We start from the raw sequence: 21823 nt of genomic DNA on the forward strand, positions 1-21823 counted from the left end.
TTCCAGGGATGCATATGGAACCTCATGGTCAATTCAGTGTAGGTTTTTGTTTTTCTTCAGTTGATGGGTTTAGAAAACTTCAAGCAAACCAAAACTTGTCTCTACAAACTCCATGAGAAAGTTCAGCCTGGTTATTTGGTAAATACCAAATATGAACACAGGAAGCAGTTGCTGTGTTTTGAGGTAGCTGAAAACACTGAGAAGTACGATTTTTATTTAAAAAAATTTTGAGAACCCATCTTGAAAACTGCATTAGATTTTACGCAGCCTTTGCAAACCCTCATCCATCAATGCAAACCGCTCTAGAGTTAATTTGGCAGTGAACCCAGACCACCTTAAACGGTCTCGTTAACAGTCTCACCCTAGTGCGACTGTCATGTTTACATCTACATAAAAGAACGGCGCTAATGGAGAAGATGAACCAGAGTTTGTTTTAACCGGACTAAACACCAGGTGTGAAAACATCCCTCAAAGCCATCTTGTAAACACTCTGCTGAATTAAAGACCAGCTAATGACTGCAGGAGATCAATAACGGTATTGCTGCTGCTGTTGATGATGAAAGCCGGCGTTTTGTTCTGCCTGAGCAGCATCATTAGTGTTGTCTTATTAACATATTCATAACTTAAGCTGCACTTACTCATCTTTGTTTGTTTGCCTGTTTTACCCGTCAGTGACCTCCCATCATCCCACTGGGAGGTCACTGACGGTGTRACATTTAGTGGTTATTGTCAGTGGTTTCAGCTTCCAACACACTCAGACAAAAACTTTGTCAWTGATAGAAAATGAGGCGGGCGTCTCAAAATCTAACAGAAACAAAAGAAATGTCAGTTTTGGAAAGAAGCTGCTTTCGTAAAATTTTTTCCAGTCAGAAAAATCCTGTTGGTGATGATTACAATTTGGTATGAGATATGAATATATACTTTCTGGCTTAGCTTCAGTACACACAGCTTAACTATATTCCTTATGATTACAGTTCTAATGCATATTTATTTACATAAATTGCTGTAGCAAACTTCTGGTCCAGTGTTACCTTCAATCTTGGGTCTGTAATGGTCTATTCACACCTGACTGAGACCAGGTCAATGATGTCTGAATGCAGCTAGATTGTTTCAGATCTGAAAAAGCTAGTTTCAGTAAGAGTGCCGTCATGGCAGAGTACTTTTAGTACTCACGAAATAGCTTCTTTTTTTTTTAATGCAGTTCTCCTGACCATAACACAATGCTTTTACTAGAAGGAGTATCTACACTAGGATGTTTAACAATCTACTTAACCAGTCATTTCAGCCGTACTGTTAGAAAGCAAACACCAGCAGGACGTCAATCAACTTAGCAAAAGCTTTTGTGGATCCAGGCGAGGGGAGTTTCTGTTCAGGTTTCTGGACACACTCACAATAAATCTAATCTGTGCAAGTCTCTGAGCGCAGCCAAAATTGTGCATATAAAACATATTATCTGTGTAGTTTTTGTTGATCACTGTGAGCTTATCACACTAAAGCTCAGAGCCCTGAAATTAGTTTTTGAATATTATCCTACAACCTTTGTATAATTGTAAATCCTAGTTCACCAAGTGCCAAGCAGTAATTTCAAATGGGGGACATTTCTATGCAAAATGACAAAGCATCAATCTGAAAGGTTTTAGTGATGTTTTTTTCAACATTTATTACTCTATATGTATGATTTTAAAAGATGACTTTTATATTTTCATCTGCTCTAGATGTTGTAGATCTTTTAAGAAAACAGAACTCTTTCACTTACTACCAGACTTCCTCAGATTATTTATTTTTCAAAGGGTGGTGTATATTTTGACAATCTTATTTTGTGGCTGTGAAAATGAATGTTTGACTTTTGTCTTTTACATGCAAGAAAAAATTATCACTTTTTTCCCCCCTCAGGCTGCAGGGAAAAAGATACTTACTGCTTTCCTGGTGTTTGTGTTGTAGCTTTAAAAAAAAATGCAAACATTATTGAGGAAATATGACACACCTCTCACATTGTTCTGTTGCTTCCCTGTGCCTCACCTCACCATGCAGCCATCATTTGGCCTGTTTATCTTTCAGTCTTTCAGATTTCTCCAGGCCCGTTTCCTTTGAAAATGCTGAAATTGGCCAGTGTCCAAACCTCGCTCCACCTCCGCCTCCTCCTCCCGTACCAGAAGAGGAGGAAACCGAGGAGAAGARGATGGACTCAAAACCAGTCCGTCCTCCAGTCACCCCGGCTCCTCCCAAACCTCGCCCTGCTCGCCCAGACGTAAGTGGGAGTTCTCACACAATCTGACTAACGGACTCGTAAATTTCACATGGACCACATAATGCATGTATTTACTCATAAGCGTAAGTAGAAAAAAAAAAAGATTCACACGTTTGAAGGAGCAAACAGATGTCCCGCTCCACTATATTATGTAGCTTCGACTGTTAGAGGCATAATTCAAAGAACAAACATGCTCCTATTTCTTTCTGATGAAACACAGCCACGGCCCMCTGTGCTACCTTGGAGATTTATCACGCAGCACTTGTACAGCCCATTAACTCTTCTTTATAGTCGCTTTAGCCTTGAGTCACTAAACTCCACCTTTGGCAGCTTGTCAGGCGGTGCAGAGCCATAGTCTTACACTAGGCTAACTGTGCATGTCATTTATGTTTTATGAGTGCACAGGAGCCAAACGTTCTGAACTAACGTTTAGACACTATGCTAAGAACCTGGCAGTGAGTGGCCTATTAAATACATACTCTTAGCATTGGGACAGATAAGAGCTATTTTACACATTTAATAAATATCTTGCAGTAGCCATCGGTTATCCGTTACCCACTTAGCTGCTAAACTACACCTATTAAAGCACATTGATCATGAAGCCAAGAACTGTGCCACCTCAGCTATAACTCTGTGGTTTGTTGCTTTATGGGCTCCAAGTTGCTTTTATGATAAAGACTGCAGAATGTGATAAGGCATAGGTCTGCCAGATAAACGGGGCTAACTGCCTCCAATGAACTTCACTTTGCTGGGAACTATAGAAAAATGGAAATTTTAAGACTTCAGTGTCATTATTCCAGTGTAAATGAACAAAATGTGTTTAGCGCAAGTTATACCAACCATTTAAAGGGTTTTGCACTAGAGCGGCTTCCGCCCATTAGTACACACATTCACACAGATCGGTGGGCAACTTGGGCTCAGATTCTTTGCCCAGGGTCACATCGGCGTGTGGGAGGAGATGATGAATCAAACCCACCATTTTTAGATTGCTAAACAACTGCTCTTCTTCCTGAGTCACAGTTTCACAGAGCATTACAGTATGAACTATATGAAGCGCTGCTGGCTAATTTGAGTTTGACTGTGTTCAGCAGCTGCATTTGGAGGCTCTTCCAAATATGAATGGCTTTAAAAATCYCAGTTCTGGCCGTCAGCAAGCTGCAGGATTTGGTGCTTAATCATTCATTTTAAATCGCAAATCATGTTTTGCAAATATCCTGCATAATTACAACACAGTRATGTTTGCCAATATTAGAACAAGCCTCAAATTCATTGGAAAAACAATATAAATGTATAGGTTTATTTTAGACTTTTTGTGACCAAAAAGATGCTTTGTTTTCTAAACTGATGAAACTATTTTATTTTTATATAGTGAATTCCACAAGTAGTGWTGTGACGAGGCTAAAATAGAGCCACAYGCCCTGTTAAGGGAAGTTTAAAAAATCTGTACAAAGCTACAACTTCAGGCATAGGAAGATGTATTGTTGATACATCTTGTAATAAAAGAAGCTTTGTGAAATTCTGATGAACCAGACATTTCCTTTTTTTCCAAAGAACGTTACAGTTGCTTCAAATCAGCCTTTACATGTGGATCTGTTGCACTGAAATGCATCACTTTATGAAATATRAGTTTTATTTTCAGTTGGCTGCCAACAAAGTTTAATTTCCTTGCATGTTAAGAAAGTCGCAGCAAAGGGAAAACCTTTGCAGCGATGAGCTTTGTGATTTTTCCTGATGACGTCACTGCTTCGTTGCTCTTTGTGCTTCTCCGCTTAATCCCTGCGGCCGTCTAAACTCTTCCTTCCTGCTCTTGCACTGCTGACCTTCAGGAGGCCACGCCCCCCGCCCCAGCTGCTGCCACATCCACCCCGCCTGCAGCTGTAGCGCCACCCACTGCTAAACCGGATCCTGGCTCAGACGTGGTATACACTCACTCACAGACTGATGTCTCTTTAAGTCAATACTTCTTGAGAAAACACACACTGGGTCTATACATCAGTCTGCACAGTTTTCTGTGTCTGCCCTCTAGCCTCTTTTCAGGACAATCTGATGATGAAGAGAAAAGTAATTCAGGCCACATAAGTTTTTTATGGTTTCCAGCATTTACTACACGATTTTTTAAAGTTCCCGGACATTGTACAGTTTYTCTTTCAGGCCTTTACTTTAAAGGCTTAAGCAATTAATTGAGCTGTTATACTTTAGTACAATTAGTTTATGAGTTCAAATGTTTTCCAAAATACTTTTAATTTATGATAGAAAATCCTTTAAAAGCTGCAGTAGGTAACTTTTATAAAAATGTTTTCATATTTGTTAAAACTGATATTACACAAGAGATGATCTGTGAAAAAAATTGAGCCCCTTTGCTTCCTCCCTGTGGTTCTACTGCCATCTGCAGAAAAATCAATCAGTGAGGACGAGGGTCTTAAAACGGTCAATCATGCTTGTATGCGCTGCTCACACCCTCCCCTTTTCTCTCTGCTGCGCTAAAGTTTGTCCCCCACACCGGACTAGCCATTAGCACAGCTGCAGCAAATCAACAATAATCTTGAGCTTTTATGCACCGTGGAGAAGGAACGTGTTTATCAAGTCTGTAAAGACCATTCTTTACCTTTTTGGAAGAGGTTATTATGCAAAATTTTAATTTTTTTAGCTTTGTGCCATGTTTAACACATACAGAGTGTTTCTTTGACTCATTGATGCTTATTTGTAAAAGCCTTCAACCTCCCATGTCAGCTCCTGCAGCGGAGCTTCAGTCCACAGCTGAGCTCGTGCTCCACAGATTAGCAAACACCTGGAGGAACTACACATCTGCACTCATAAACTGAAAAGCTCCTACACAATTGTAAACAGAATGAATGGAGAAGCATTGTGATGGAGACGCGTTGAGGGGAGGGTGACATATTTCCCTTTTAGGACCTTCTACCYTTTGACAAATTCAGATAYGGCTGATATGCAGAGTCRCATTTYTTTTATGTTTGATATATACAGCATTTTTATAACAACTGTCAGTAAAAGTTACTTGATTGTGCTATAAAATGGCACTAYGTGCCTGGAAAACCCATAATAGCACACCTTTAAGAAATAATAGATCAAAATCTGTTAATCTAACGAGTTGTTTAAAAATCCAATTGAAAATACTTGCAGATTTTGTTTGCCTTAATATAGAGGCTTCTATTCAGTCGTCTCCTCTGACTCCAGCTATACGTCGGACACTGGTGTCYTCATGACTCTTAAGGGGTTAAAGCCTTTACACACTCAAGCATCCACGTAATTCTAATTAAATTAATTATTAATTCCTCCAGATTTCTGATTCCATTGGTGTGACCTCAAACGAAAGACTAGAATGGAAAACTGCCTTCCTATTGTTAGCTTAATGGAAAGATGCAGAAGGGATGAGAAGGAAGGATGAAAGAGGGTATAAGGCAGAATAAGGTTCAGCCTTAGAGGAAGGGACAAAAAGAGGGAGAGTCTTTCTGAACAGAACACTCCTCGTCCTTTGTTGGCTTAATGGAAAGACGGCAAAGAGCCCAGAGAAGAATTGAAGGAAAAGGTTTCTGAACATGTGACGTCTCTTTTTTTTTGTTAGATAGGGGAAGCATAAGAAAGGAAAAGGAGAGRGAGGTTGAGGAGGCGGAGTAGTGTATACGAGGACAGAATGAGATAAGAGGTGAGTGTCAGCTGTAACAAAGCAAGGTCACAAACTGGGAATGTCTTCACTTGAAAGAACAAGAGCGGTGGCGATTGAGACACATACTGCTGTCTCAGATTCCCTTTTTTATATTAACTTTGTTTCATACTTATAAAACTAACAGTCAGTGGATAGAGTTGTTCACAACTCTGTCTTTAGTACATTTTGCCAGAAAATTCAATTCATTGTATCAGGCAGCCAACACAAAAGCTGCATAATTGTGAACATGAAGAAAATAGGCAAGGATGTGAATTTAGTCCAATTTGCTCTGATCCCTGAAAATAAAACCCAGAGCAACCAAATGTCTTCAATAGCTACCTGAACAGACGCCAACTATGCAACATTTCATTTGTGTAAGTACAGATGATCAGCGGATGTTTCAGATGTTTGATTTTGACATTTCAGGAATAAATTTCACAGCAAAGCAACATCCTCACAGAGGACTGTTCAACCTGCCATCTGAAAATGTGAAATGTGTGAAATGGCTGCAAATTTCCCAAGATGTCTCCATCTATTTCAACTGTCAGGTCTGGAAGGGRAGGATWAATCAGATGATTAGTAGAATGGTTAATGGCAACTCTGGAGGAGCTGCAGGTATACATAGCTCAAGTRGAACAGCCTGTTACTATTAAAAACTCTCCCTTCATGGACCAATTTCAAGAAGAAATCCATTGTTAAAACTCMAAAGAAATTTTGTTTGTGATATGTCACAAGCCATGAACAAAGGTGCAAACACTTCAAGGAGATTATTTACAAGGAGTATTGTCAGTAGAGCTGAATGCACACCAGTTTTTTGTGATGAGAAAAAAAATTAATCCTAGTAAAGTATGAGATTGTGACGATTTTTTAATTTTTACCAGTTTAAAAGAAAAAATGGAAGATGCCCTGAAAGAAAAACAAGTGAGCACAGAGAGGAAGCTGTTGGTACGTAACAGAAAGAAGAAACTGAGTAACGGAAGCGAAATGGGAAGATTTCTGGTGAATATAAGGATGAGAGAACATGAAAGCAAGAATATGGAAATGGATAACAGCCACAGAGAAGAAGTGGGCAGAAAGTGAAAATGAGAGGAGAGAAATAACACTGGGGTAATGGTGGAGGAGGACCTGCTCAGGAAGAATATGAGAGCATACGAAGTGGAGACAGTAAAGGTTTCAGCAAAACCAGGGAGTCCGTGTTTAAGGTTCTGAATTGCAGCAAAATGGAAAATGTGTACTTAAGCATTAGGAGACGGTAAAGAGTGGTCGCACTGTGTGGAACTAAAAGAAGAAGAGCAACAGTCAACGTAAAAAGGAAAGGTAAAATGTGGGGGAAAAAAGCCAGACTTGATTAAACAGTAAATTTTAAAACACTTAGAAAAGGGAAAAGAAACCTTGGTATTAGACAAAAGACCAATTATGGGAAGAAAATGCTTTAAAAATAACTTTTAAAGATACAAAGAAAAATAGAAGTTAAATTTTGCTCCTGAGAGAAAATGTTAATTAAAGTTCAAAAGTGGTGACAGTTCCAGACAAAATAGAAATTTCAAACCAGATTGAACAAATGAGACGTAGAGAGCCTAAAAGGAAGTGGAAGAAGGATGATTAGAAAATTACAACAATGACACCTTGTGGATAAGAGTGGAACTGCAATCTGGGATTAAAAAAAAAAAAAAAAGGCAACTGCTGAAAAAATATTTTTAAAATAAGTGTTTCTGTTCAGGATGTATAAGAAAATTGCTGAATTTATTAGAAAACTAAATTTACCTGATCAAAGAAAAAAAAAGTAAGTTCATTGTTGCTATTCAGGTTGCCAATTGTAATGTGATGCTCAGGGTGATTACTTTTGTTTGATTTATTGTGTGTACATATAACAAGCAATTWTAAATCTACAATATGAACTCGGACATAAGCCAGTAACTATTTGTAGTTATATAAAAAGCTGCTCTATAACCCACAGTGACCTACTGATGCCTCATTTGCTCCCATATCAGAAGCAGGGACCCAATTAGAGTGATTGGCAAGTGTTGAACCCGGGTGTTAAGGCTCCTGTTGGCAGGCGGAAATGGGAGAAGTGTTGTGAGACCCAGTCAGTGGAGCTGACATGTTGTGTCCAATCTCCAGGACTCATGTGCATCAGCTGTGGCCCCGACGTCTCTTGAAAAGGCATATCAGTTTGGACTGACCAGAAACAGTCACATGACCTTCGCCTTTGATGACACCAAAGTCAGAGAGAGGTAAGTCTTTCATTTGATTTCCTGTTGGCTGTCTTTTACTGCTCCGACATGACGGGAAACGGTGTGGCTCGTTATGTAGGTGGTAAATCRCACAGAACTGTGTACTGGTTAAATTTTCCCACAGCACCTGGAGAACCCTAGTGGTCAAATGCAGCATGTGCAACATGACAACCCCAGTAAATGAGCGATACTTTTTACAGGATGAGATTCCCACCAACATGTAAATGATCACCAGCCTCAAATCTTGAAGGAGTGAACGAGCTGACTGATCTATACATTGACCSCAGTCCTTGTGCTGGTGTGCATTTATGGTGGAAACAGGAAAAATATAAACCTGCTATCTAGAGGCAAAGCAGTAGCTTTTATATTTTTTAGAATATGAATCTGGGAAATTGTGAATTGCATCTACTTTAGTGTCAAACTTGTTGCTTTTATCTTTTGCAAATGTGCAACTTGCCTAGTATTAGGCAGCCKTTTGAACTTTTTCAGTTTCATTACAGCCACAAACTTCACTCTATTGGGACTTCATATGACAGACCCACAGAAGTGAAAATACAGAAAGTACAAAGGTTTTCAAAATTTAGTATTTTACAAATAAAAATCTAAGTGTGGCAGAAATGTTGAAAACATAATTCCCAAAAACAATCCAATAAAATACCACGATTTAAGTACATCCCCATAAGTGATCAAATACACTGTTTTCATATAGTCTTGCATTCAGATATCTAAACATATTAATATTATAAATCATATTTTGGCTGCAAAGTCACAAGGGTGCTTTAAACTGTGCCAAAATCTGCAAATATAAAATCTTTTCCCCCAGGAATTACAGTATTAACGTATTATGATTTCCTGCAGTTTTTACATTTTCAAAAGAATTGTATTCAAAATKAATAAAACATTTATTGCTATTTACATAGCTATGCTCTGATCTAAACTGGGATATGCCTGGACGTTTTAGATGTGCCCCTGCTCCAATGCAGATTTAGATTCAGAAAACTATTAATCCTAAAGAGCAATTCAATTAAAGTTGGGCCCATTCATTACAGGAAATAAATTCTACACAGCTGAATTAATGGCTGAATAACATCCTCGGATTATGATCAAATTCTGCAGAGGCCTGGTAATGAACCATTGATTACATTCAGGTGTGTTGAACCAGGGGAAGATCTAAATGGCTGGAGTTGAACAYCATCGAGCTAAAACATTTCATTGCACGTTTGTGGTTATTTTCCAGCATTAGCCTGTTTTTGGTTTCATCCTCTTTCTTCAATTTTAGTTTGTGAAAAAATCTGATGTTCTTTATTGCTCTATTATGTAAGTATAAGAAAACGTTTGAGGTAAACTGGCAAGATTTATATAAAACTACATATTTTTACTCTGTGATGCTATAAAACATTAATGATTTAAAATTCTAGAAACATTTTTTGCATCTTCAGTTGGATGGGTAATTAATTTTTTTACAAGTTGATCAGAAATTCTCTGTGTAAACATCACATGAAATCAGTAACTGCTTCATGCCTAATGTAGTTTAAACTAATGAAGGATAAACAGTTGTGAGCAAAGGCATAGAACACCATCAGAYAGATTCTACCACCATCTCTCTGATCTACTAGATCGATTTTAATCCTTCACAATCTGCTACAATCCCACCACCCATCCCTACTTTACGGTACAAAATGGAAACGTATTGAAATTGCAAACTGCGTGGAAGTAAGAGAGTCACTCCAATGTACAAAAATATTTTTATTATGACCGTTGAAAAAAATGTGCATGCTTGTTTGTCTCAGGCTGATTTTGGAGTTCGAGCTGAGGACCAAGGAGCTTTCTGGTCTTGTGCTCTACATGGCAAGAATAAACCATGCAGATTTTGTTTCTATACAGGTATGGCTGCTGCGTTGTCTCATAAATGCTCATTTGATTCCTCATTGACTCAATCAGAACAGTTCTAATTGCACTGACAACATAATCACCCTTTCACTGGTAGACATCTCTTATGTCTAACTTTATTATCAATCTCTGCTTATAGATCAAGGAGGGACAAGCCTGTCTTGGATTTGATCTTGGTCATGGAAATATCTCTGACTGTGTTCCTTTCTCTATTAATGATGGTAACTGGCACAAGGTAAAAGCTCTACTTTATTACAATTATAATAGATTACTGTAAGTCTAAGAACTGAAAATCCTGGAGTGAGGTTTCTCAGCCTTTCCCAGAATACAGGAAAAACAATTTCAACTTGGATATACATCTAAAATGTAGTTTAAATATTTAATATCAATTTCTATAATGCATTCCCATAAATGTAATGTAAYCAGATGCTCTTGTTAGCCATATAAAGTTGTTTCAATGCGTCTTTGCACTTTTAAAAGACTTTATCCTAACGGTTTTAAATCTGAATTTGGAAACTATACAGAACSTCTGATTTACATCTGACTTGTCCCTGAAACTGTCCTGTCAGATCCGTGTGCAGCGCACTAAGCAGAGAGGTGTGCTAGCAGTTGAGGGTCGATACATGAAACAGATGTTCAGCCCAAAAACGGTAAGCAGTCTTTCACAGAAGAAAGGTAGATGCACATTACTGCATGAAATCAAGCCACCTTAATACAATTACTGATTTCTTTTTTACCAGGCGGACCTTTTAGATGTGGTTGGAAAGGTGTATGTTGGTGGATTACCGCAGAACTACACCACCAAGAGAATCGGCCCAGTAAGGACTTACTGTTTATACGACAGAGAAATAAGTGCAATTCAGGAAAAACTCTTACATTTTCTATCCTCAGATTCTCTATAGCATCAATGGATGCATCCGTAACTTTACGATGGGTGGAAGTCCAGTGAGCACCAAGTCAGCTGTAACCGGTATGGACTAATGCATATTTTTCTTAATTCAGTTTATCTCTGAATTCCTGAAACTGGTGCTTTAGTAAACATGTTTCACGTCTTCCTCCCTTTGCAGGTCGTACTGAAGTGGTTAGTGAGGACTTTAAACTGGACATGGCTGCACCGACCTCCAGTTACATGGTTGGAAGGTGTTTCGTATCAACAGAAACGGGAACCTATTTCGACGGCACTGGCTATCTGAAAGCTGGTGAGTTCACTCAGGTCACTTCAATACAACTTAGTCACCTGTAGTTTATTAAAAGAAAAAAAAAAACATAATGAACGTTATTTCTTTCCATTTAGTTTCYTCCTATAGGGTGGGTCTGGATGTGTCGATTGCATTCGAGTTTCGAACCAGCAAAACCAGCGGAGTCCTTTTGGCAGTCAGTAACCAAGCCAATGATGGACTCGGTTTGGAGATCGTCGATGGCGAGGTAGCGTCAAGATCCTGTAAAACGTAGATTCAATTATGTTTTCTTTGAATAAAGATTTAATAAAATAAACCCTAATAGCATCCCATTTCAACACATTTGTGGAAGGCTAACAGATTTATACTATGTCTATTCAGCTGACTGRTATTTTAACACAACCATCTCAAWTTAGACSGATTTCGGCTGCTGAAATTTACACTAACTTTCCTGATTTCCCTTTCGTTTAGCTCCTTTTCCATGTCGACAACGGAGCTGGCCGAATCACTGCAAAGCATGTGCCTGAAGGCAGGAGCTTCTGTGACGGCCAGTGGCACAGTGTCACTGCCAACAAGCTTCGCCACCGGCTGGAGCTGGTGGTGGATGGAGTAAAGAGCCAAGCACAGTCTCCCAACGCTCGCTCCAACACCTGCGATACCAACGATCCCATCTATGTTGGAGGATATCCTGGTATGGCAGCTTCCTAAAAGTAACTCAGTAAAGATGCCAACATTTCTAATGTACTTAACTTACCTGAACACATTTTCCCTAGCTGGAGTTCGCCAGGCAGCTCTTTCTACCCGCTCATCCTTTAGAGGTTGTATGAAGAACCTGAAGATCACGAAGGCATCGAAGACCATGGATGTGCAGTTCAATAAGGCTCTGGAGATTAAAGGAGTCCAGCCACTGTCCTGTCCTGCCGGAGCTGCCTAACACTACCCTAATCTATAAACCAGTTTCAACAATGAGAGGGAAACACAGATCTGCAGCAAACTTCATGCTTTAAAAAACCAAAAGCTGTTMAACCTCCAATAGATCTATAATTAAAGTCCCACAAACATTTATCCTGTGTGTCATTTCTTGGCATCAGGATCCCTGTTACAGTTTGCAATATTAGGGGAGGAAATACACAATGTTGCTTAGTCAAATTATATGAATGTTTCGCGTCTCTCTACATGAACAACTATTTGCATGTCAGTATTTGATTCCCCATACAAACAGAACTTCTAAAGAATGATCATGGATGAGTTTTTCATCATAATAGTGGYGCAAGACATACATATTTTCTAATCTCACCATATATGTAAGGTAACTGGAACTTAGTTGCTTGKATTTCATGGCTAGGCTATCGAAAAATTGATTGCTTCCCAGAAAACATTTGATTATTCCTGTCTGTGAAAGAAAAACCATGCATGGCTMWRAGAATGTTTTACCAATAAAATCAGAAAACTTGGGTTTGTATTAAGCTGTTAACTTTAAATAAAGTAGTGCCACCAATTGCCTTCCGAAATAACTTATTCTTAAAACTCTAGTAATTTAATTACTGTACAAAGTCATATGTRAACAAAAAGCATCATGAAAACCAAGGAACACAGCAGACAAGGCAGCAACAAGACGATTATAAATAAAATCTGTTAGTCTGAAAAAGAAAAGTGACTCGGCTGCAAACGGGCAAAGAGAGAAACAATCAGTAGCTATAAGARGCCTCAGGTAACTTCATGCCACAATTCAGGTCTTTTCTGAAGAGTATCATAGAGAAAGTAACTGCTTGGAGACAGCAAGCATGACAGGTGGTGGTGTTAAAGTCCTAAACCTGTGGGAGGCTGCAAAAGAATTGACTCAACTATTACCCTAAACAAATAGTCTACCTCAATGTCCTGGTCAACATCGAGATCCAAATCTAATTAAGAATCAATGGCAAGATTCAAAACTTGTAGTTCATTGATAATATATTCTGATTGGGATTGAGTYATTTTGCAAAGAATGGAGCAAAGCATTCAGTGCCTAGATGTGCAAAGTCCACATAGACAGCTGTTGCAAAACAATGTTTATATAGAAATTTGTGTCAGGCTTTCACAGAAACRGCTAGATATCTGCAACTCTAACTTGACAAAATGTGCMWAAGMAGTATGTTCTCCTTTTCTAWGACRGTACGTAGAAAAAGTATGGGAATTTCTATATTGGTTAACCAACCAATAGTTGGTGTGACCAAGCCTCACCTGCCATTTGCGTGGAAATTGTTCAGTCTCCATCCCACCTTTCACTCACAGGAGGCCTGGACAGAGTGAAAATCCTTCTACCTGAACAGGATGAAGCAGATTTACGGTTTCACAAAAAAACAGTCAGACCTCAAACAGCCTTGTGTTAAAAATGATTGACTCATCACCTATATACAGGTGGTAACATTGACATTAAATGATAATGTTCATAAGTCTTGCATAACATTRAAGTTGCAATTTTTACATTCGTTACCCTAGTAACAAAAAACCTTGACGTTTACCTGCACTTGCAGGTCAAATGCAGCAGAGGGYAGTATGTACCTTCTGCAAAAGCAAAGCATAGACTACAGTCGAAAACCAAACACTTACCGCTATATTTACATGGATACTCCAATGAAATGGTATCTGGAACAATTAAAGAAGACTTCAAAATCCATCTTCATTGTGCATTCCTGTTTATTATCATGGTCCTCTTTACATCGGATGAAAAGATGGTCAGACATCAGCCCACAGATTTCYGCGGCGGCTCAAAGTGGAATGTTAAGAAGACAGAAGAAAGCATACAATCTATCCACAGAACTGGTTTATAGTAACACAGCTGTTTGAGCTTCTGGAATGCTTTTACATTGACAGTAAGCACTGATGCACCTGTGAATGAATAGATGTTTGGTTTCAATACTGGGCTTTTAGTACACATCCGTATTAAAAGTGTGCAAAGTTTAATTATGCAAGAAATAGAACTTTTCAAGGTGTAGGTAAGCATKTTCATTCCTCTCAGCTTCTATGAAACCGTCAGACAGTTTGAACCATGAGTTGTCAGTCACTGCTCAACTAGGCCAGATAACTGGAAATATTACGTTTCCTCAATAATGCCAATAAAGTGTTCTTTTGGGCATTTATTTTAAGTGTGTAAGAACATTACAAAACACCTTAAACCGTTRGCCAGGGCATTTAATTTTTGATTTTTTGTTCATTTAAGACCTCACTACACTGCTTGGGTTCACGCTGCATCTACTGGTATGGGAAACATTTTACTCCATGAAAGGYGAGTAGGTGGAAAAGTTGTCAAAAGTCTAAAAACACTAGAGGGGAAAAAAAGGCAAAGTCTTTTGACTTTTCTCTATTAAAACCTGTGTCCAGTTCCGGTCACTTTACATGTTTGTTTTGGCTTTAAATTGGTCGTTTGAACTGTTCAGGACTGAAGGATTGTARGACACACAACTTCAGTGAAGAACTGAATGCACAGGTTAGGAAGTGATTTAATCCACACAAGATCAAAGTTATACTTATAGGCTCAAATAAATATCTACACACACCWCCAACAGTCATATCTCTGACTGAACTTTTAATGACTACTTCCAGAATTGGTAGAACTCATAGAAACGGGTTGATTTCCCAGCACAGACCCATCTGTACACCGAGTCCACAWAGTTTGYTCATCACAACTGTTTTGTTGAGTCTTTTGRGAAAGTTTGTGGTTTATACAAAGGTCAAGTCTGTGCACAGAAACCAACAAATTCAAATAAATTCTACCATGAGTCAAATATCCAGGCAGAAATTTGCCTGATGTTTGTAGGACATCTTTCATGTCCTACAAACTTGCTGTAGGACATAAAACCACCAGCATGGGTGGGACTGTATGCTTAATGTAAGCCTGCATGTACATTTTTGATACTGCGTGGATTAAAAAAGATAGAACCAGTTCAATTTATGAACTTATGAGTCTTTTAAATATACACTTACTGTTTGATGTATCATCCCATTCCTTGAAAAAATAAATCCTTAAAAGCCAGAAATGTGTCACTTATGGGAATGAGAAGATTTAAACTGCTGACTGAAACTGTATACAGATTAAGTTGGTRCATAATCTGGTCCTGCTTTACAGTCAGCCATGCATATGCTGCTGCAGCAGCATACAGTATATAGACGGGATGGACATCAAGGAGAAATACTGCTTCATATAACTGCTAATTAGTTTTGTTATAATGAATCTCTACTTAGTATCAGAGGGTAAAAACAACAGCTGCTTGTATGTTACAAAATGCATTATTACACAGCATGTAACTGATATTTGTGGTCTTTGCTATAACTGACAAACATGGAGGTAATTATGATTCTTAAAAGTGTTAAAATAATGTCAACCAGTATCGGTGTGTCCTTTGCTTAAATTACAAGCAGGACGCATTTTAAATTTCTACCCTTTGTTCCAGAGTCGAGGAAACGATCACTAAAGTTCTTCAGGGTTTACTAGCATGTTGATGCACTACTCAACCTGTCGTCGTTTTCAAGTGTTAATTACTGTAAAGCCGTCATTCCACTTTCCCTTTTTACATCCTAGTGAAGTGAGATAAAACACCAAGCTACAGCGAAAATCTAAGTCTCGTTTCGACATCAGTCAGAGCATTCGAGCATTCCACGTAAATATCACTGACAGTAAAGCATTAACCTCTTCAGCTACCATGATAAAATGAGTGTAGTCAGAGAAAAATCGCAGAGTTTTGTTCGACACAAGCTTCTGAACAGAAACCTCCAAAGCAGAGTCGCTGTAAATCGTCTATACCATAGCAGCACCTCCCTTTGTGCCAGATCTGGTGACTTATTGCATGCTGCTGGGTCCTCTTCCCTTTATCTGAGGTGCCGTCCAGATATGTTGGGTTTCCATTTCAGCAGTTCTAGGCTTGTTTGGCACCTTCACTAGCCTCCCGATGCTACACCCACAAGTGTCCTGCTCCTAAAGCTTCTCAACTGTAAGCGTCTGCTTTGGGTACGATTCCTCCTACTCCGAATCCAGACCTTGTCAGGATGACTGCATGAGGCCTGTGAGTCGTTTTCCTGTCAGCGATTTTCCCTGGATACAGAGGGACAGGAAGAGAGAGACGCAGAGCCTTATAAACTATTTGACACTTACAGATTCCCACTGTTTGTTTTTTTGTTTTGTTTTTATGCATCAGACATGAGGTGATGACGATAAGATTGTCTTGACAAAATGGAAAAGTTCTGATGGAAGCAATACAGTACGGTCAAAGGAATAATTATACTGTGAACTAATTTAATGAAAAACAGAATTGATTGTTGCAAAAATACTTAATTTATTATATCACTTAAATTGAAAGAAATAATCCCTTTATTTATAATTACTAAATCAAAACGTCTTCAGGTAAAAATCCCTTGTGTTGCCTCCTTTGTTTTAAATATCGGCAAATATGATAAATGCATTTATCTGCTGAATGTTTTACTATAGAACATCAAAACCACTAACCCTCCTCCATTATAGTTTACACATAAACACATCATCTACTTCTCACTGAAAGCTACAGCAGCAGCAGCAGTACGACTCATGCAACTTTTAATTAAGTTTCAGGAGAGGCAACAACACTCTCACCACGCTGCGAGTGAACTTCTCCAGGGAGGTGCGTCGTCCCTGCTCCGTTTCAGGCTACCGGGTCATAGAAAGCAGGAAAAGAAAACAATCTGTGAAGTTATACTTTTCATTTAACAAAGCCAAAAACTCACCAGGTAAATAAAATTGTGAAATGAAAACCAAAAACATATATGATGGGTCAGTTTTAAATATCTGGTGGGTGAGAATGTTGCTCAAGCTCAGAGCGGATGGAGCATCGATACGATTGGGATTTGGATTTGGGTCTGAGCTTTGAGGTTGTTGCACTTTACACACCGATCTAAACCAATCCAGTTCTGGCTGCTCCTTAGTTGCTAGTCTTTTACATCTCTAGAAAGTTTTCTTTCATTATTTCCTTGTATGTGGCTCCATTTTGCTTCCCTGTACTTACACCACCATTTGTTTTGTTCCTTTAATGAGGATGGTTTGTCTAAAACTTCTAAGGTCTTCACAGAAGTGAAAATAAATAACTACTAATTAGGTGATGTCTGACAGCATTCAGCTGCACTGGATTTTAGGTGTCGGGACAAAGGAGGCTAAAGGAAATGAATTGTGGTGTGGATGTAAAACGACAAATGTTTGCCAGGCGCTGCAAGCTAAACAAATGAGTCGTGCACAAACACTCACTTTCTTCCTTGCCATTAGCAGATCCTGGTAGACGTTGGAGCGGAGGAAACGTGGATAGCTGTCGCTTTTCATCAGTTTATAAATGTGGTCCTAAAAAAAAAAAAAAAACAGGAAACAGAGAGTGAAGGAAAATATCTTTACCACAAACTCCGGTGTGGGTAATAAACCACTGTCTGACTCCGAGCAAATAACTAAACAAGAAACAAAACTGGACAAGTCAGAAGAGAAATTTAACAGGATTTCTGCAGGGTAAAGAAGGTTTCAATGCACTGCCAAGCAAGCAGTAGGGCAAACCTGTTCTTTATTAAAGTCTTTCTTTATGTATCTGTAGCATGAAATGAAATTTKATAGATAACCTCAAATATCTCTCCCCACCCCTTTCTCAGAAAGGCATATTCTCTAGAAATTACTGCASAATACAAACTGAAATTCATTAATTCTGGTGAAGCATGCAAGAAAGACAAATCAGACAATGTTGAAGAAAGTATCTTTTGAAAACACATCTGACATGAATCATTTGAACAAATCTATTTTAAGTATATTACAAAAGCCATTAAGATCACACGACCTTTCAGATCCACTTTTGTCCTATTTGAAATATGTATTTTTATAAAGAATCCAGAGCCACTGCTCAAMATTGTTAAATGTAAACTAAAGTCTGCTTTACCAGACATGCTGAAAAGTCACAAATCGACATTCTCATKCTCTGATTTACATCAGTATGCAGAAGAACTCAGTCTCAACTATCAGTAGATCAATTGGCTTGATGAGTTTTTCTGTCCTTTGCTGCACAGGAACATGAGAGAAGCTCACTTTAAAAAACTTTACAATGAGTAATGCACCTTGTTTACATGATATTATTTGTTTTATTTATCTGGTTAATGTGCCACTTCCAAAACCAGTAAATATTGTGTGTGTTTTACAAGTTTTCTGTTTCCTTCCTACCTGGGCGTCCTCATAGCTGTACCGYCCAGGGTCCTTCAGGTTCTGGCTGGTGATTTCATAGCTATGCGAGTCCAGGTTGATGGAGCTGGGTGCGCCCTCTGCCAGAAACTCGGCCCAGATGTCCTGCACCCTCTGCGCAACATCCTGCTGGGGGACCTTCTTCAGGCCCTGCACTGCCAGCCAGAACCTGCAATGCAAATCACAAAAGACGGAGAGGATAATTTGGTCAAGTTTATTTATTTTATCGTCATCTTAAAGCTGCTTTTGACAGATGAACAAAAGTTTGTACTTTTTTCAAATCCAAAGTGAAGACCAAGCGGAATAGAAGATGCTAATCATCAACTACTTGAACTCTTTAATCAAAAGTAAAGTTTTTTTCCTCCTATTAATCTGTATTTCTTCCTGAAGTGATTGGTTGCTATAAGTCATGAAAGTCCTTTACTTCAAATCTGAACAAATGAAACGGTAAACCCCACATGTGAACTAAACAAATGTTTCGAGTGATTTATGAGTGTGTCCTTGTTGTTGCCTTTGTGTTCTCCGAGTAGCAAACTGGGCATTTCAAGGGTGAGCAACTTAACACTTTGTCTTGCTCTGCATTCGCTTGTTAGTCACCATCAGCCTTTGCCTCTTCACCCGGTGGTTGTTGTGTTGAACCTTATTCATTTAATRCTTTGCTCTAAACCGAAGCTCAGAAAGTCGATTTAAACTCCTGTCGAGCTCTGGATGTGCTTTAATGCGCTTTGTGAGGTTGTTCTCTCGGGAGAACTTTTATATTAAATCTTGAGACCGAGTCAGGTCTACATCGCTTTCATTTAGGCGATTGGTGTTTATTGTGTGTTTTAGGCTTTAGAGCTGCTGCTGCTGCTGCAACCAGACATATTGGTCAGGTGAAAAAAGTGGAAAAGGGGAGTTATATAAAAGCATTCATGGATATGAAGGAGTCTTCATAAATCCTCATGACTGTTATTTATTGTCATYTGGTAAATAATGAGACTTAATTTACATTTAATGCAAGTTTTAATTGAACTTTGCATTAAAAGTGTCATTATTTACTGAATAATGCAAAGTTGACACTTTCAATGAACTTTTAGTGCACATTTGCATTATTTACCAATGACTCTGAATGACTCTTCRTGAACATTTATGAAGAGTCATTCATGTTCATGACATGTGTTATGTTTTTGACAGTCTCATGTCAGTTGTTTGCACACCCCTTTAAATAAAGTTACCAAGCATTTAAATGTAATTCTAACAGAATTTCTGTCATGAWTTGTTTTAGGCCTCTTGCTTTTAAATGTGTTTTTGTAATGTATTTAATTTAGAATATACTTAGAGATGCCTGAAAACAATTTGCAGATCACTGGTCAGCCACTTTGAAGYTTGATGAGAATTATGAAATGAATTATTTGATATGAAAAAGCTCCAGTGCCAAATAACCMTTTAGTCTGGATGATACTGCAGTGTGAAGACTCAAATTTAACTATTAGAATCAATAAGGTGTCTAATTCAAATACATTTTATTTATAAAGCACTTTTTTTTTAAAAACTGACATTTTCCCAAAGTGCTGTATAAAGCAAAGACAAAATAAAGAACAAAAATCAAATTACAAACAGACAATAAAAAACAACAATTCACGCTGGGTCAAAAAAAGCTGTTGCAAAACAAGATGCATTTCATAAGAGACTTATAAACAGGAAGTGAAGATGCCCATCTGATATTCAAAGGCATAAAGTTAAGAAGCAACAACAGGAAAAAAAGAAAATCAATCTCTTCTCAATTTCCGCCTCGTTTTGGGAACAACTAAAAGCAGCTGGTCAGACAATCCAAGGACTTAGAAATTAACTCTGTAATRTAAAGGAAGYCAGTGAAAGGAGGACATGACAAGTGAGGTTAAAATAGAGGCAGCAACATTTTGAGCAACCTGAAGACGTGATGCTTGACTGAAACCAACAAGGTGCATTGTAACAGTCAGGCCATCTTGAAATAAATGCAGGTATTTTTATCCAAAAGTCCTGCTGCAACAAAACTGGCTTAACATAAAGCCAGAGGAAGGACAGATTTAAGGAAACTGTACCGTATTACGCCATAACATGACTGTGGTTCATTCAGGCTGCAAGAACGTGAGAATGAGCTGGATTTTTAGAAGATAAGCAGAAGGTTGGAACAAAGGTTAGTTGCTCTGTTATGTCATTTTGAGCTTTCAACCTCTGTCTGCATTGGAACATGGTAGATTCTGAAACACTGGCAGCCTTTTAGACATGTCAGTGTTGAGGTAAGGATCTGTATTCTCTCTTAAAACATGGACATGTCTGTCTTTGTAATGCCAGCTGCACTCATTTCTACTGTAAAATGTCAAAGAACTTTACAATGATTTTGTCTTTGTTTTAAAATATGAATACTATTTCTCATGCTCCTCAAGGTCACTTCAACACCTATTAAAAATAATGAAGGACTGCTCACAACAGGAAGGCTGGGAAAAAGGTTTTCGATTCAGTTCTTAGATTTATGTTATAGTTCAGAAAGAAAAATCAAAGTTGGCCCAAGTCCATATGGGAAGTTCAGAACTTTATTAAAAAAAATAAATCAGTCGCAGATTCTGGTTACTGCATCTTAAATAGTACTCCTACAAGTTATCTTTAATTAAAATGTTTTGGATAATCTTCACTTTCCTCAAGCTAAAAGCAGTTGTATAACAGTAAATTGTACATCACAAGAGAACGCTATATTTTCATTAGCTTGTTTTTTTTTTTAAAAACAAACTAAGTTTGCTCATTTAGACTAATCAGTTAAAGATATAACATGAGAACAAATGTGTTTAGAACATATATATATATTTTTTTAAAACTTCCACAAACTTCCAAGCAATTAAGACCGTTAATCAGCTGCTGTATCTCAAAGCCACAGGAAGACTACCTCTAACATCATTTCTTTGTCCCCATTGATCTGTGGACTGCCTTAGCAATATAGAGAGAAACACCTCTGGGGTCTACTTTTCTGATTCACTCTCAGTTTCTCCAGAAATGCTCCAAAAGCTCCCTCATAAAACCAAACACAATTAAGGGTTTAGAGGCTGGAGTCTGAATTCTTGTGGGACAGCTGATGGTTGAACAGGTCTAYATCGCTCCTCTCCATCTTGCTGTGTGTGCATCTCTGTGTTTYATCAGGCTCAGAGGCATCAACATCCTCGGCTGGAGTAGTYCATCTCTACCACTCCTTCCCTCCAACCAACAGTACAAAAACACAAACATTTATTGCTGCTGTGAGCATGAAAGGCAAAGCGTTGTTGTGTGTAAATCTKTATGCCTAAACGAGGGATGAATTTCATATTTTCTCTACAAATCAATAAACAGCTACTCTGAAATTAACACATTCATTAACGTGGAGGTGAAGACACACTTGCAATGGGAAAAAAA

At 38.4% G+C, this 21823-nt stretch overlaps 2 protein-coding genes across 2 annotated transcripts in view; one reads left to right on the forward strand and one right to left on the reverse strand.

The window, feature by feature from the left end:
* lama2 (laminin, alpha 2) overlaps window positions 1–12716 on the forward strand; it is a 154763-nt gene extending 142047 nt beyond the window's left edge. Inside the window, exons 54-66 of the mRNA XM_008397932.2 lie at window positions 7–38; window positions 2059–2248; window positions 4075–4167; window positions 8034–8146; window positions 9937–10030; window positions 10176–10271; window positions 10606–10686; window positions 10777–10854; window positions 10928–11006; window positions 11104–11235; window positions 11331–11461; window positions 11686–11905; window positions 11988–12716. Coding sequence (XP_008396154.1) covers window positions 7–38; window positions 2059–2248; window positions 4075–4167; window positions 8034–8146; window positions 9937–10030; window positions 10176–10271; window positions 10606–10686; window positions 10777–10854; window positions 10928–11006; window positions 11104–11235; window positions 11331–11461; window positions 11686–11905; window positions 11988–12148 — 1500 coding nt within the window. The 3' untranslated portion in view covers window positions 12149–12716. The remainder of the gene's footprint in view (window positions 1–6; window positions 39–2058; window positions 2249–4074; window positions 4168–8033; window positions 8147–9936; window positions 10031–10175; window positions 10272–10605; window positions 10687–10776; window positions 10855–10927; window positions 11007–11103; window positions 11236–11330; window positions 11462–11685; window positions 11906–11987) is intronic.
* A 1156-nt stretch (window positions 12717–13872) lies between these two features.
* Window positions 13873–21823, reverse strand: part of LOC103457355 (regulator of G-protein signaling 6-like) — a 90887-nt gene continuing 82936 nt past the window's right edge. Inside the window, exons 17-20 of the mRNA XM_008397401.2 lie at window positions 18407–18593; window positions 17462–17551; window positions 16817–16870; window positions 13873–16282 (exon numbers count right to left, since the gene is read on the reverse strand). Coding sequence (XP_008395623.1) covers window positions 16232–16282; window positions 16817–16870; window positions 17462–17551; window positions 18407–18593 — 382 coding nt within the window. The 3' untranslated portion in view covers window positions 13873–16231. The remainder of the gene's footprint in view (window positions 16283–16816; window positions 16871–17461; window positions 17552–18406; window positions 18594–21823) is intronic.

This window comes from Poecilia reticulata, linkage group LG21 (genome assembly GCF_000633615.1).
Source record: "Poecilia reticulata strain Guanapo linkage group LG21, Guppy_female_1.0+MT, whole genome shotgun sequence".
In the NCBI taxonomy this organism is placed as follows: Eukaryota; Metazoa; Chordata; class Actinopteri; order Cyprinodontiformes; family Poeciliidae; genus Poecilia; species Poecilia reticulata.